Source organism: Labrus bergylta, chromosome 15 (genome assembly GCF_963930695.1).
Source record: "Labrus bergylta chromosome 15, fLabBer1.1, whole genome shotgun sequence".
Classification (NCBI taxonomy): Eukaryota; Metazoa; Chordata; class Actinopteri; order Labriformes; family Labridae; genus Labrus; species Labrus bergylta.
In genome coordinates this window covers 3,594,087-3,610,377 of record NC_089209.1, presented here as the reverse complement: position 1 = coordinate 3,610,377, position 16,291 = coordinate 3,594,087, and the positions used below count along the sequence as shown (strand labels likewise).

Genomic DNA, 16,291 nt, shown 5'->3' with positions numbered 1-16,291 from the left:
ACACACACACACACACACACACACACACACACACACACACACACACACACACACACACACACACACACACACACACACACACACACACACACACACACACACACACACACACACACACGGCTCAGGTTGCATTTTTTACAATACAACAATAATGCAACGGAAACCAACCGACAACTCATGTGCATGAATATAAGGTACTGGTATTGTAGCAAGGCATGTCCTGACAAAGCATCCAAACAGCCCTCAGAAGAGATAATAATAGTGACAATAAGGCCTTTTAAAAAATCTTTAAAACGGTTCGATGACGTTTTATTTTTAGTTTTGAGTCGGACATATCAGTCAGTAAAGCCTTGTTCACACTTGCACAAAAACTCCAGAAAAGCACCTGAAGTTTTCCTGGGCGAGCTGGATGTCCAGCAGGATGTAATCAGGAGAATTCACCTCGAGGAAGTGGGAGGGGTGGTGATGTTTATTCCCTGTGACCTGTGCACTACCATAGACTGTCTGCACACGACCTGTGTGATCTCTGTGCAGAGTGTGCATGGAATCAAACTGCTGCATCACATTTTCTCCGCTCTTTTGTTGATGTTGTGATTCTGTGGAACTACAAATTCAAATATTGACTTTCAATTCAAATATAACTTCAAATATTCTCAATACATTGTTGTATCAGTCAGTCACTTCTGGGTCGTTCTTTTGACATCATGTCTTGCCTCAGGAGACCCCTGGTCTTATATGGAGAGGTGCATGTGTGAACAACCAGATCAGGAGGATTTCAGAAGCGTTCATCTGGAACATTTCAGGAGTGCATGTGTGGAAACAGCTCAAGTCTTCTTTTGAAAACTAAGAAAGGATATAGGAGTTGTTTTCACTGGAAAAGTGGCTGTTTACTTCTGTGAAAGTTTGTTTGTACATGTTTTGTTGTAATCTGTTTGTTTGTACACGTCATGTCCTCATCTTGCCTTCTGTGTTCTATAAAAGTCCTGGAGCTTCGCACTGTCAGCCAACCGGGTCACTCATGACCACATGGGCCAATTAGCGAAGCTAAACAACAACCAGACTCAAAACATAACAAGTATTCATCACAATCGCTGATGGGAAAAGAATGACAAAAATCCGGGCTGAGGGGCCTCAGCAGCAACAGAGGAGGATGTGTATGATGCCATTTTCTTTCCCCTCCTGAAAAGACTTTTTGTCCTTCACTGGCTTTTCTCTTGGCATCATTATGGCTATCAGTCACAATGTGCTGCTAACATTTTTAAAGACTAGCTGGTAAGCTAAAGCTGTGGATGTAAGGATTTTTTCGACACCATGTGTTTTAAAATGATATAATATTTGTTGTTTTAATGACGGACAGTTTTAAAAACAACAAAACTTTAAAAAAAACTTCATACAGACGCATATGAGAGGATCTTACATTTGAATAGTTTAGTCTGACAAGAAGAAAAGAAAGTTGATATCAAACACAAACTTTAACGATATAAAGCTAATGTGGTGTTTCAAAAGTCAACATCCTCAAACTCTGACAGGTTCCATTCACGTCCACAAATGAGTCATAATAGCGACTTGTCTTCACGTTAGGGGAAAAATCCAATGTGTTCTGGTGGTTTTTGCTTTATTTTATTTAAATGCTGAACGTCCGTCCGGTCTCCATGACAACAGTCTGTTGACAACGGCTGCTGTCTGACCGACACTGCTCCGTTGCTTTTTACTGCATTTCCCGATCAGACACACGAGCGAAGCGGACCATAGATATGACTATAAAAGAGCTCTGGTGACGTCAACAGCGCCGTTCTGAAAAGTTGAAAGATTTTCAACTTGAGCGCTCGGGGCGGCCGCACAAGAAAGGCGGAGCGCTCAGAAAGTCAAAAAAAAGACTCTCAGAAAAAACCGTTAGGTGGACACAGGGCCTAAGCTGTTATTTTTAATTTGTGTTACATAAATCTAAGGTTACTATAAATGAAACACAGAACAGTCTTTGTTACGTTGACACATAAGCAATCATTGATGACGATTAGCTGCACAACAACAACACTCTCCCTGGAGCAGTGAATGTTTTAATGTCTTCTTACTCCATGACATGTCACAGGGTAGCTCGTCTTTTAACCACTGTTCACATAAAACATGACACATTGTTTAGGAAGCAGACAACAGTAATCAAACAGCAGTGTTACTTTACTATAAATATAGTGTATGACATGTGTGAGTCAGGAGGTAGGGGTCACAGTGAGTCACACACACACACACACACACACACACACACACACACACACACACACACACACACACACACACACACACACACACACACACACACACACACACACACACACACACACACACACACACACACACACTGACAGATCCAAAAAGACAGGCTTAACAGCACGTGGCAGGTTTGGCACCTCAACTTAGCACAGTTGTTGTCATGGTAACGCAATGCATTCTGTGTGTGTTTGTGAGTATGAGGGGACACCTGAGTGTGAAAAAGAAGGTTGACATCAGCACCTAAACCGGCCAACTGTGAACACACCTCTCTCCACAGGCGGCCATCATTGATTACAGTAAACAGGGAGACATGTTATCAGATGTCAGAGTCAGCAGCAGAGAACATTCATCTCAAAGAAAGCTATATTACAAGAAGCTGATTGTTTGCAGATACATGTTACCTCTATTTAATATTTTTCTAGTGTTGAAATAATTACTGCACAAATCAGTTAGTCAAGACCTACAGCTATTGGTCAATGAATCAATAAACCCTTAACCAATCAGAAAAAACTTGAAAAATAAATCAAAAGTCTGTGGCACACTGAAAATAACTTTGCTATATATTTTTTTATATTGTGTGCGAACAGCGCGTTTCGCCTGTAGCTTCCTCATATGTTAAATCCTGCTTTGCATCTTTGATCTTTGAGAGAGAGAGAGAGAGAGAGAGAGAGAGAGAGAGAGAGAGAGAGGTAGAGAGTGGGGAATGAAATGCAGGGAAGAAGCCACAGGTCGGATTTGAACCCGGAGTTGCCCGCTTCAAGGACTACAGCCTCTGTACATGGGGCGCACAAACTAGCCACTAGCCCACCGGCGCCCCAGCAACTTCACCTTTAATCTGCCACTTTTAAAGATTAAAAATAACCCACAGACGTTCTGATGAAATCCAATGTGTTATATGAGGTCAGAACTAACACCCAGATCTTTCAGGGGTTACAGTGCATACGAGTGCCTGAACAACACATGAGCCACAGTGCTCATTATCATGCTAATATGAGTCTATCAGAGACACAGCGGCGTCAGTGTAGTTCTCCAAAATCACTTTTTGTACTAAATATTAAAAATGTAATAAATGATTTAGAAATGGTGTCTTTGTGAGGTTTGTGCAGCCGAACATCTGCTGACTCCATCGTTTGACAATACTGACAGCGCTGCCTGCAGCACATGTAGCAGAGCGTACAGCAGAGGAGCAGACGGCCATCCATATCAGAATTGGTTAATACTAATGTTGAATATACAAGTTATTAGTTGAAGAAAGCAGCCAGAAGAACATGCATGCAAAAATGTATTCATCGGCTGCAGTATGGATGACCAGTACAAATTTGCAGCCTAAAAATCTGTATCCTTCTGGGTCTCAAAACACTAGATCTGTTGTGTGTGTGTCATCATACAGCCTGCACCTAGCCCACTCCTCCAGCAGAAACCTGAGCACCTGGCCCACCCCTCCTCCTCTCTCCTGTCTTGTCACATTATAGCACAACAGGGGCCGCGTCCAACGCTTGAAAGTGCAGAGACCTTTTGGATTCCTTCACAGTGCAGCAGCCACAGGGAAACCCCAGAGGATTCCATTAGGGAAAGCCTTTCATAAAGAGCCTATTAATACTGAATGAACTCCCATGAGCCTCCGAGAGATTTCTGCTGCCATGTGAACACCTCTCAACTAGTCTCACACCCAATTGTGATGATCACGATGTCTTAATGTCCACGTCCTAATGACAACCTCCTTTGTTTCACTCACCAAGATTAACAACACAGGCGCATATCCAAGCCTCTGTCAATACGTATTTCTTGTTTTGTACGGCATTATTTTCCGGGTATTTAATCCAGCTGACTCTAGAAAACATCTCAAGAAGCTGCACTTTATAATATCGTCATATGTCATATATTTAATGTCCATTTAACAACTCAGCTACAAAACTAAAGACAAGTGGAAATGCTTGAGAGTCTGTTGTACTAGAGAGCAGCTTTTCAACCCTCAGGATTCATATCTCACCTTAGTTGGAATATGTAATTACATGTCTACACATTCAAACACTGAAGGGTGAACTTACCTTGGGAAGGTATGCAGCATTACGTATCCTATCCACCATCTCCTGTCCCTCGGGATGCACAGCAGCCACGTGGGACCACATCCTATCCCAGGTCACGCTCTCGATGGGAAAACCAGTCCTGTTCACATAGAAGAGAATCCCTCCATCCTTCTCCTCTTCCTCCCCAGGGGACCGTGAACCGGTGTTAGGGGGAGACGTGGACGAATCCTCCTGGGTGCTGCAGCGGAGGAGGCAGTGTGCGCTGGTGCTCTTGGAGCGGCCGTGCCGGCTCAGCTTGGCCGGGGAGGTCCCAGCCCGGCTCGGGGAGTTGGGTCCCGTCATTGAGCCAAACAGAAAGTAGGAGAAGGCAATCCTCCTCCGGCTACAAGAGCTTCTTTTTGTTTGTCAGTGTTGGACGGTCCATGCTGATTCTAAAGGGCAAACCTGAGAGGGAAATAAAAACGTCAACATTACTAGGACATAATTTGCTTCCCAAAAAAACAGGACGGTGTACCTGCATCTGCAGACCAATAGTCATTTTAAAATTTCCATAAAAGGTACAGAAGTGTTTTACCAAGGAGCTTCCCACTGAGAGGTATGCACCCTGAGAGGATTTCTGCATGTCCTATTTTGGAAGAGGTATGATGGTGCAACAGCAAAGTATAAAGCCTTGACAACAGGACAACAAATACCTTACTATAAAGCTATGCTGCTGTAAAGAAACCAAACTACATTGAGTTCTTTAATAGTAATTCTCTATATATTCAGAAAGCATAATTAACACATAAAAACTGAGACATTTTAAGTCCAAAAATGATTACAAAACACTCTTTGGGAGCACATTATGTAGAAAATTAAAAAAAAAAAAAAAGTTATATTATTATTATGCCATGGAAACCAAAGTTGTTCAATGGTAATTAAAAAAAAAAATCAACAATTAATTGATTATGTGCGGGTTTAGTTCTAATGGTGATGATACTACACTTAAAAACACCTTTAATAAGTATAAACGGTATGCTAGTATAAATTCTAAATAAACTGCAAAAGTTAAAATATAAATAAAGGAATTTTCGTTTCCGGTGAAAAATATCCCAACCGTTATGACTCCAGCCGTACCGTATTTTTCCATGGGGTGCTCCGATTTGAGATAAAAGACGAATCCTGCGGGTTTGAAGGCATTTGAGTCGAAGAACACGCAGGGAGACGAGGTAGGTCCCATTCATAACAAGGCGTCGTTGTCCGCTACAGGCTGTGAAGTCTTGTTTTGGTCCGAGGCTTTGTAACTTCACCCCGTCTAGTGCGAGTCAAGCTGCCGCCCGCTGACACCCGCTGGCTTTGGAACACTGTCAAAGTAAAAGCTGGATGTTTTTACACTTGAGTTAATTCGAGGAGAATTTATGAAGACTTTTTTGTAAGCAATTAACTTCTACGTGTGTTAAGATATTAAGAGCGTGGGTTCAAGTATTATGTTGAAATTCTAATCAAATCAAACCCTGTTTTCGTCACGGCGTTTTAATCTGAAAATTTACTCCGGAAGTCCTTCTGTATTGCTCGGTTGCTCACTCTGCTCCTCTCACTACACTGCGGGGGCCGTTGCCTCCCTCCATCCCTGTCCGGGAAAATGACCTCCTCCGTTGCATCCCTTCTCGTCAGCAGCCTGCACGGCACCCCATCCTTAATATCAGTCCAGCTTCATGTTGAAAGAGGATCCATTTTTCCAATCCTTACGTGATGAAATCATTGTAGATAACACGGTCCAACATGCTAGTAACAGCTCCCCCGTTACCTCTCTGCTGCTCGGTTCCCCGGCACTTGGCAGCGGAGGATGGGCTCTCATTGGTCGAGCCAACAAAGAGGGGCGGGCCGAAGGGTACGATGCACCTTATTTGGTTATGACACCGCTATGTGATTGGTGGATTTTGATCGACGAAGGCGTCAACAAGTGATATATCTGCAACAAATGGGATTTCTGCCCCTTGTTGCATCTGTTGAATTGTGCATTTTGTTAATTTCTACGTGTTTGAAGGGTTGTTTCACAAAATGTTCATATTAATTTAATTTTAAAACAATAAATATAAATGTATATATATATTTTAAACACATTCGATCAACACACACACACACACACACACACACACACACACACACACACACACACACACACAGAACATTTGTTCTTACAAAACAAGGTTGCAAAAATTGATGCATGATATTACAGGAAGGTATTTTCATCTCAATACATTACTCAACCTTTGATAATTATGCTCATGCTTAAGTATTATAAAAACATGAACAATTGTACATTAATGCACATTTATCAAACAAAATCTATTAATCTATCTATCGATATATTTTGTGTCAAATCACCTTAAATATTGGTCTTCTGCTTCGATATTGCAGTAGTAACTTAATTCACAGCTCCCTCTTGTGGACAGAAGGCGTGTTACAGGAACACAAGTGAAGGCTGGGTTGTGCTTAAAACAACACTGCAGAATTAAAGATGCCATACGTAGAATATTTACACTAAAATATTAATTAATTATTAAACCAATATTGTTTCTATATTTGTTGTTGAGTACTTGCATTACCTCAAAGACTTCCAACAGTTATCAAACCCAGAGAAATCCTTCTTTTAATTCGCTGTAACGGGACGTGACCTGTCTTGATGGCCGCCACTACTGAGGCAGACATGACGTTTGTTTATTGTTGCCATGGAAACACTGGATGTTTCCTCAAGGACTGCTAAGGGATCTTGAACTGTTACTGAAAGCTGGCGTACTGTCGCTGTATGTGTTGCTGTGATAAAAACGTCATGTAAATTATACTCGGCTACATCAGCTCGTCAGTAAACACGTTCTCTTCCTCAGGTCGGTTTCGTCCCTTCGTCTTGACTACAGCACTCTGAGTTCATTTTCCTTCCAGGTGGCGTTGGAGAAGCAGAGAGAATCACTCCAATGATTCTGGATACAGATGTATATGTTTAGTAAGTTTATGTTTAGTAGGTCAGTTTTGAGATCTGAATATTAAAGAGAATTCACAATATGGAAACTAATTAGAAAGCATTCTCACTACTGTAATAGAGCTCGGTATGCCACCTGCTCAGCAGTGGTCAGGAAGGCCCTCCAGACAATCATCAACAAGGCACAGAAAGTTATTGGACTCCCACTGGCCTCACTGGAGGTCAACTTCAGTCTCCTCAGAGCCAGCTGCATTGTGAAGGATGTAACTCACACCTTTAACTACTATATTTGTCTGCTGCCCCACAGCCATCACGGATCTTAACTCTACAGGAACACTACCCCAAACACCAAAGACTAAAAATTCCAAGACACACAATTACAATTAAATACATTCTATGGAAAAAAAAAAAAAAAGATACACACATGCACATTTATAAAATAAGGGGGGAAAGTAAAATATAATTTAAAAAAAACTTTAATGACAAAATGTTGCAAAATTATTACTGTCCGTATTAAATAAAATAACCAAATGGAGTACATTGCCATAGATGATTTGTTAATCACAAATATTCTGCCCTAGAACAGTTTCTGCAAAAATGACCATAATTACAGACATTACCAAGTCTTTACCAGCCTAGCTCAAAATATGTGACAGATCTTTATCCCGAAGAAAATGAATATAAAGGCCCCAGATATCGTCAAATAATTCTCGTTTGTCTTTAAGTGTATATGTTCCAGAGCCAAGCACAGAGACATTTCATTAAACCATCGTGTAATACTCAGCCTACCACTGTTTTTTTGCTAAACATTTTTTAACCTTTTTAATGTGCATTACTGCCCAGAGGTTCAATGACACTGTACACTGTAAAACAAAAAGTCATGATGACATAACATTCTCAGTTAGTTTTACTTCAAGTCTATGAAAATGTTGTTAACTCAATATTATACGTTTATGTCACCTCAACTAATTGAAAGTTTTCCAACTTTGAAAAGTGATTCATATTAACTTCAAAATGGCGAGCTCTGTTTTTGATTGACAGGAGTATTTCTCTTACCTCGTTGGATGTGGATGGAGATGGAGATGTACCTGTGCTGGGCAGTGAGTCTGAACGTGCTCTTTTGTAATCTAGAGAGGCTGAATTTCCCGTTTTTTTTGGTGAGTGACGCTGTCATGCTCATGATGCCGAGTCCACTACTGCAATCAATAAATGACAATCTGATGTGCTGGTGGCGCATTGGTTAGTGCATGTACCCCACATATGGAAGCTGAAGTTTTCCAAGCGGGCAGCCCAGGTTCAAATCCAGCTTGTGGCTCCTTTCCCTCATGTCATTCCCCACTCTCTCTCCCCCTGATTTCCAACCCATCTCTTCATTAAAGGCACAAAAAGCCCCAAAAAAAATCCTCTTCCTCTTTTCCTCTGTCAAAAGCCATAAAAAGTGCAGAAAACAGCAAAATACAAAAGCAAATAGTTACCATTTTATTGCAGATTTTGTGTACATTTTGGCTTTGAAGGTGTCCATAAAAAAGACGAATGCAATCAAATCAACTTTGCTAGTTTGTCACATATCCAAGACTCTTATCACTATTCAACGAATAACCAACCATTTAAAGGGTTACAATCCTGAAAATAATTGAATGTTTTGAGCAAGTCGAAAGTTGTTTAACTTTAACTAATGCAGCAGAAAAATATAAATACAATTTAAGGAGGGTACAAGGGTTCCAGCGGGTGTTGTTGTACCTTGGCTGTAGAAGAAGCTCGTCACGAGGCAGGATACTGCTCTCCTCTATGGCGGCGATCAGCTCTGAATCCGTTTTTGTTTTTGTCCAGCATGAAGAACGCCACACTCCGTACACTTCCCCTGTCAAAGTCAGTTCAGTTAGAATGATTAGTTGGAAAAACATCAGTGACAAACATAAAAGACGGACGAGGCAGCAAAGATTTAGTCCAATACATTTTAATTCATGGATACACCACAAAGTATTATCTCTCCGTCTTAAAATAAAACGTGTAAATGAAATGTGGTACTAAATATGGATATCACCGTCCTAATTCGTGCCAGTGGCGCTTATGACATTAGTGAAAGTAACGTAAACAAAGTTAATTGGGGCCAAATGTCAGTCACCTTAACGGCTTTATATGTGATTTTCTGATCCAGCAGATGTCGCCCTTGAGCTCCAGCATGAAACCAAAACAACTCGTGCTGCATTGTTGTGTTAGCATGCTAATGCTAGCGAGCTTTATTATGCTGGTATCTTCACACTGCATGTAAATTTACCTGAAATGAGCGTGATCTAGAAACACAGTTAAGCAGTGAGTACAGTATGTTATTCTTCTTTTCTCTAGTCCCTCAATTAAACAACTTTTATACACAAGGGGAGGAGTCAGCCGGCCGTCCGGGCGATGTAAACAAAGTGAAGATAGGACTCTGAAAACTCTGAAAACATCACAGACAGTGGGACTCGGGTGTTACAACCATTGTAGACAGTCATGACTCACAGAGTTATTTTCAGAGGAGATACTTGATTTATATTATATTTAAGTGTGAAAAATCACATATAAAGACTTTAACTTTTTACAGTTTATTTGTGTTTGTTTTTAACAGTCCACTTGTTTTGGTTAAACATTACACCATGAGTACTTTATTGTTAGAAATAGATATGAATATCTCATATCTTATCATGAGTTCACCTGTAACATCTCTTATAAACTTGTATATCGTAAAATGGGTTTTTCATAGAAGACACACCTTCTCAAAGACTGAACGTGAAAGTCTGCAGTCCTGTTTCTTGTGCAGGTCCAGGAGCTGACAGAGGTGGGAAACCAGGGACTTCAGATTCTCCACCCCTTTGGAATCACAATTATCCTCCTTAAGAAGAACAAAATTAAAACATAGGTCAGGGAAGGCTATAGGGCTGCAGACGCAAGTGTTAAGTTATAGACACCTGTATTTACGTACGTGGTCATCCCATTTTGCGTTCTTTTTGAATCCAAAAGCATTGCTGAATTTAATATAATCCTACAAAAAAGGAAAAAAGATCACTCTGGAAGCTGTCTCATTAATGATGATGATCATTTACAGAGGATATACTTGATTTCTGCTTTATTTATGTGTAAAATGTTGCACATTCTTCCTTTACCAAAACTTGGGTTTTGTTGACCTGAGGGCGTACAACCCCATTGCTGATGACGTGACCCAGGTACTCTGTCTCTGCAGCAACAAAGACGCACTTCAATGGGTTGACAGTCAGCCTGGCAGAATGAAGGCGCTCCAAGGCAGCTTGCAGGTGTTCTAGCCACGTGTTACTGTAAATGATAATGCCATCCAGATATTACTGTGAACTGGAAAGGACCCCATGGTGTCCTGAAGGCTTTCCTAGCCTTCCTTCATCAATTCTTTGTGTTGAATAGGTATCAAATAAAGAAATTGAATTCAGGTACCTGAAATCAATGCAGAACCTTATTCTTATATCCTTCTTTGGTATGAGCATCACTGGGTTACACCACTTAATGAACCCCAGGGACAGCATCAGGTCAACCTCCCTCCTCAGTGAGGCCAACAGGCCTTTAAGATTTAAGTGTCAGGTGATAAATAAGAGAAGAGCTTCTCACCCACTTTGTCACAATGTTAAGTATTCTATGCGCTGATTCAGCTGACTGTAAACTCCCCTCAGTGTTACCTTAGGGCTGATAATGCATTGATTAGCTGCTTCCACAAGTTTCCACAAAAGCAAAGAGAATCACTAAAAATGTATAAACTAAACTGATTTAAGTTGACTAAAATAGAAATAGTAAATTTAAATTGAATTCATTTAACTCAATATTTTAGGTGGATACAACTTTTAAAATATTTGAAATTTTTTGATTTCAAGTCAAAAGAAATGGAAAGACCATTTTGCCTTAACTTGAACTAGGAACTGAATTGTGATTTAAAATTTTGTTAACTTAAAGATTTAAGAACAACTGACTTTATGTCAAGTTTATTTTACTAGAACGTTGTTTTTTCTTTGGAAAAATCACATTTATCTCAACTTATCTTTTTAAGTTCAGTTAACTTAAAATTTTAAGGCAGCTGGGACACTAACTTTTTAAAGTTATAACAACTACAGTTTTTTTTTTTACAGTGTAGACTGCACTGAATGCACTCGATTTTCTTAAAACTTGCTTTTATCTACCTGTTGAATACTTTAAAAAAATGTTATTGACGTGTGTGTGGAAGAATGTGATGAATGATACTCTTTGTTTTAGAGAAGCACAACACATTTCTTTTGTGCAATGACAATAAAGGCATTTTATTCTTAAAGGAAGAATGTGAAACATTTTATACATCAATAAAGCAGAAATCCTGTCTGTCCTGTGTAAATGTGTCTCTGAGTCCTGACTGTCTACAATGAGGGAGAAGCTCGAGTCCCGCTGGCTGTGTTGTTGTCAGAGCCGTGTTTACATGGACGGGACGGCCGGCTCCTCCCCTTGTGTATAAAAGCTGTTTTAGTCAAGAACTAGAGAGAAGAAGAAGAACATACTCACTGATTATTTGAATGTCACATCAGTGTCTTTAGATTACAGTCATTCTGTGTCAGTTTATATGCAATGTGAAGCTACAAGCTAACTAAAGAGCGCTAACATTAGCACGCTAACACAACAATGCCGGACACAGGTGATTGCAGCTCGAGCAAAGGACAATTTTGTCCGCCGCTTATGGTGCGTTTTTTCACAACTCCTTCATGTGAATGTGAGTGGAGAGGCGTTGGAGGTGTGTCGCTGGAGGAGAACGGAGGCTGCAGTATGGAGGAGGCGTGGCCAAACAGCACTCTGTTTTGGTTTCATGCAGGCGTTCAAGGACGACATCTACTGGATCAAACAGTTGGATCAAAAACTGAAAATAACTATGTGCCTTTTTCACACCAGTAGTTCTTAAGTAATGAGTTAAAAATAAGTGTATCTATACTGTGAGAGTTTTTGGTTATTTGACTGAAGCATAGAGGGCGCTGTGATCATCTGCAGAGGAGGTTTTCACTGCGCTGTATATCACCGCTGTATATGTGTCATCGTGTTTGACCTAAAGGACGAAAAGGGACAAAGTCAAACACATGGATTGTTTCAAAATGATACATAAAATAACAAAATGCAAATTACAGCAACACAGACATCCTCATGTGTAACAGAACATATCAAACCACACTTTTAATTCAACACAGAGTGGCCGACATAATGATCTTTAATCATAACATTATTGAGGATTACTGTTTTTTTCTTTCAAGACAACTCAGTCTGTATGTGGGACAATCACACTGATGTCTTACCTGAGCTTTCCTCTTCCTCTTGATGTGACTGATGGAGACGTAGGAAACGTCTTCAGGATCAGGCTGCAAAGAGAACAAGACATTCGGTTTGGATTTATAGAAACTCACTTTTTAACATCATGTTCCTTCGCTTCTCTTTTCCGATGTATCTTTTGTTCCTCTGGTTATGTAATGTCTCTATTCATCTATCGGAGGATGTCGTAAAAAGTTCAGATTTTTAAAGGAAGTATTCAAAGCTGAAGCTGACTGAGCCTACATATTATTAATAATTCTAACAGACTGTGTTTCCTGTTTTGTTGCAAGGCAGCTGCATTCAAATTGTCTTCATCTCTTCTCCATTGACTGTGGGAATAAGCTCACAGTGTGCATCATAAAGTTTTTTATCTAGCATAAAAACATACAACGTTGTAACTTTTGGCTGTGATCTCACTTTGTTCTGACGGATTTCTGGAGCGGATTTATTATTTATTTCCTGCACAAACACATTCTTTTTACATTTTCACAAATATATATATATATATATATGTATATGTTTTGGAGCACTGATGATGACAGGATGAATCAGTTGTTTCATTTAGTTGTTTCTAAGCTGACCACATTTGTCTCTAAAGCCTGGAAGAAATGTCAGGATGGTTTATTTCATCAGTATTATTATTATTAAATTCACTTCAGACACTCACCATGTTTTCATCCATTTGGGTTATTTTACCTGACAAAAGAAAGAGAGAGACAGAAACAGGTAAATTGAGCTTTGACATTGAAAATCCAGGTGTTTCCATTTCCTGTTTCATATGCGATAGTTCCCACCTTTACTTTTCTTCCGTCTAATGATCACCACAGCAGTCATGAGAAGAGCAGTCAGACCCACAGGCACGATGATGAACAACCACCACAACTCTGGAAAAAGGAAAAAAGGAAAAAAGAGTTTCAGGACAGAGTGTGTGTGTATTTGTGTGTGTGTGTGTGTGTGTCTGTTTCACATAAATGAACGAGTAACGAGTGCTTTGTAACACATTAATGAATCTGGAAAGTTACTTATTAGTTACTTCTAATAGTAACATATTATTCCAATCACTGGTTGAACTTGTGACCATTTAATTTTTTTCTTGAAATGTCAAACGGGGAGAAAAGAATCCTCCCCTAATTCTTCTCACTTGGCCCTTATAGTCTTCCGTCGTGATTAATCCTTTGACTTACAGAGAAAGAGAAAAACAGACGTTCACAAAGGCTGACAACAAATGTTACCTTTTGGATTTGTTGTTGTTTGAATGTTTCCGAACACAGTTTTGTTTCTCCCTATAGGTGAGGGATACAGGGTGTAAGTTTCACATCAGGATGGAGATTAATATTTCCAAAAGCTCATCTCGTTTCGCTCAGTTTGCTCACCTGAGGACGGAGGGTGGAAGGTGAACTGCAGACTTCTTTCACTGTTTTTCTCCTTTACGTTGCATTTTAATAACTCATACTTCTGTGATGTGTAAATGAAATGATTAGTCTTGAAGGTCACAGTGGCCAAACAGCGTAGTTTGTGTGTGATTAAGTCTTTGTGATCCACATGTTGACCCTGAAACAGCCACTCCACTGTGTGTTCACATGTTCCTCGTGTCAACAGTCTGCATTTTAAAATCACCGTACTGCTGTCCTTTTCTTCAGTCACTGGCAACGATGGAGACATTGTTAGAGAAAAACACAGGATGTATAAAAAGATGGACAGCGTGACAGCTACCAAAAAGTGAAGCCAAAACATTTGGAGCACAAACAACATATTGCTTTGTCTTTCTGAGGTTGATTTATCGTTTGGTGCCTGCGTTGCTTAAAGTGATGAAAAACACGATCATGAGTCTGTATATTGTGTATTAATTAAAAAATGAACAGACGCTCTGTGCATTTCCTTATCTGACTTCCCGTCCTGCTTGATCTATTCTGTCCAGCTTGACGTGTGCTTGCAGCGTGCTCCATTGACAATAAGACTTGCAGAGAGTAGCGCGCCGCTCTGGAGACGGATCTCAGGCAGCGCTCGCTGTGGAAACAGGAGCATTGACTGGAGTCGCCCACGGAGTGTGTGGAAAATAACAGTTATGTTGTTTTGGTCAGAGGAAGAGCCGGGACGTCAATACAATCGCTTTACCACCTGATCCCTGCTGCACGGACTATAACATGTCAACAACATGTCGGCGCCTGTCCTAGGGGGAATTTTGGCTTCAATTTTGTTTCAAAATAAGGAGGCACCTTGTCCATCTTTAGAGACACTCAACAGTGGAAGACAACTCGCGTAAAACTCTTCGAAACAGTCATTATAATAAACATGATGATGTACTTACTGGTAACAAAATCCACATCAACTACAGCTTCTCCGTCTTGTCGTTGTCCCGGTTTTTCCTGAATACAGAAGTATCGACCAAAATCCTCCTTTGTGGCGTTCGTCATCACCAGAGAACAGTTTGCTGTGATTCTTAGTCTGTCTGTACGTTTAATAATCCGCCCACCTTTAACTAAGTCTACTGCGGCCATCTTAGCCAACTGACTGAAGCTCCATGCCGTACCGTCACAGTTATCATGATCGCTGAGAACATTTTCACAAGGCAGAATGACTTCATCTCCATCTCGGACTAAGATGGTGAGGAAATGTGTTGTTCTTGCTGTAAAAGAATCATGAATAGGGAGTATTTTACACAACACCAATTAGTTTTAAAGTCCCTAGAACTTTTTTTTCAAAGCAACAATGCTCATAAAACAGCTTAATATTCAAATTAATATATCTTGTAAAGGGATATGTGTTCTTACCTGTAACCTCAAGCACCACAAAAAGCAATAAAAACATCTGAAACCCTCTCAATTCAACCATCATTCTGTTTAATCTTTGTTTTCCCGTGTCTCTCTAGGTTTCACACTCCTCTCTCTAGCCGTACTTATTCATAAATGTAACACTGCATGTACATGCCTCCTGAAAGTTGCACTTCCTCATTGTGACTTTGGGTGTTTTCTATTTTTTTTTAAAAATGAAGGCAGAGTGCATCATCTCTGACGTAAAACCACATGTCAGAGGAGTCACCAACAAGTCAGCGCTGTGACATGAGCCAGGAATAGATTTCTATGTAAGCCCTGATAGGCAAGTGGTTTTCTCTTCCTTTTAATTAAACCTTTAAATCTACAAAACCGGTAAAAAATTATGTTTTAACAGGCGTCAAATAGAATCACCAAAAAAATATGAGAAACACTTCAAGATATTTTTTTGCCTTAAAGGTCACATATCCTCCTCCTCTTCAACCAGTTTAAATAAGTCTCAGAGCTCCTCAGAACATGTGTGTGAAGTTTCTTGTTCTAAATCCACTCTGATCCTGTATTTGATCATGTCTATAAACCCCTCTATTTCAGCCCTGCTCAGAACAGGCTGTTTCTGTGTCTGTACCTTTAAATATGTAAATGAGCTGTGTCTGACCACGCCCCCTCTCTGGAAGGGCTTGGATGTACTGCTTTCTCGTTCCATGTCCTATTGTTTACGGTGAGAAGGCAGACTCAGAGGGCAGAACAAACACCTAGCTGTGGGAGTGTCACCCACCTGGGGGAGGGGCTACTGCCCTTTGTGATGTCATGAAGGGAACATCTCCAAACGGCCTGTTTGAGCACACATTTTTTGTTGTGCGTGGGTCTGTGGTCGCAAAATTGGTCCTATAATTGTGTAGTGTGTATCCAACCTATATAATAAGATATTATTGATCACCCATTGGGGTAAA

The 16,291-nt window shown here is 40.2% G+C and overlaps 2 protein-coding genes across 3 annotated transcripts in view; both read right to left on the bottom strand.

Annotated features, from left to right (window-relative positions):
* vash2 (vasohibin 2) overlaps nt 1–6,120 on the bottom strand; it is a 42,195-nt gene extending 36,075 nt beyond the window's left edge. Inside the window, exons 1-2 of one of the 2 annotated variants that reach the window (XM_065963583.1) lie at nt 5,412–6,120; nt 4,317–4,739 (exon numbers count right to left, since the gene is read on the bottom strand). In XM_065963583.1, coding sequence (XP_065819655.1) covers nt 4,317–4,637 — 321 coding nt within the window. In that variant the 5' untranslated portion in view covers nt 4,638–4,739; nt 5,412–6,120. The remainder of the gene's footprint in view (nt 1–4,316; nt 4,740–5,411) is intronic. The other variant, XM_020654998.3, reaches the window with a different exon arrangement.
* Nucleotides 6,121–11,250: 5,130 nt separating this feature from the next.
* Nucleotides 11,251–16,015, bottom strand: LOC109999860 (uncharacterized). The gene is made up of 8 exons (XM_020655009.3): nt 15,342–16,015; nt 14,879–15,196; nt 13,944–14,213; nt 13,803–13,853; nt 13,365–13,454; nt 13,238–13,266; nt 12,558–12,620; nt 11,251–12,313 (listed from the first exon to the last, which is right to left on the bottom strand). The coding sequence occupies exons 1-8, from the start codon at nt 15,403–15,405 to the stop codon at nt 12,218–12,220; spliced, it is 981 nt and encodes a 326-aa protein (XP_020510665.2). The 5' UTR covers nt 15,406–16,015; the 3' UTR covers nt 11,251–12,217.
* Between the last annotated feature and the right edge of the window lie 276 nt (nt 16,016–16,291).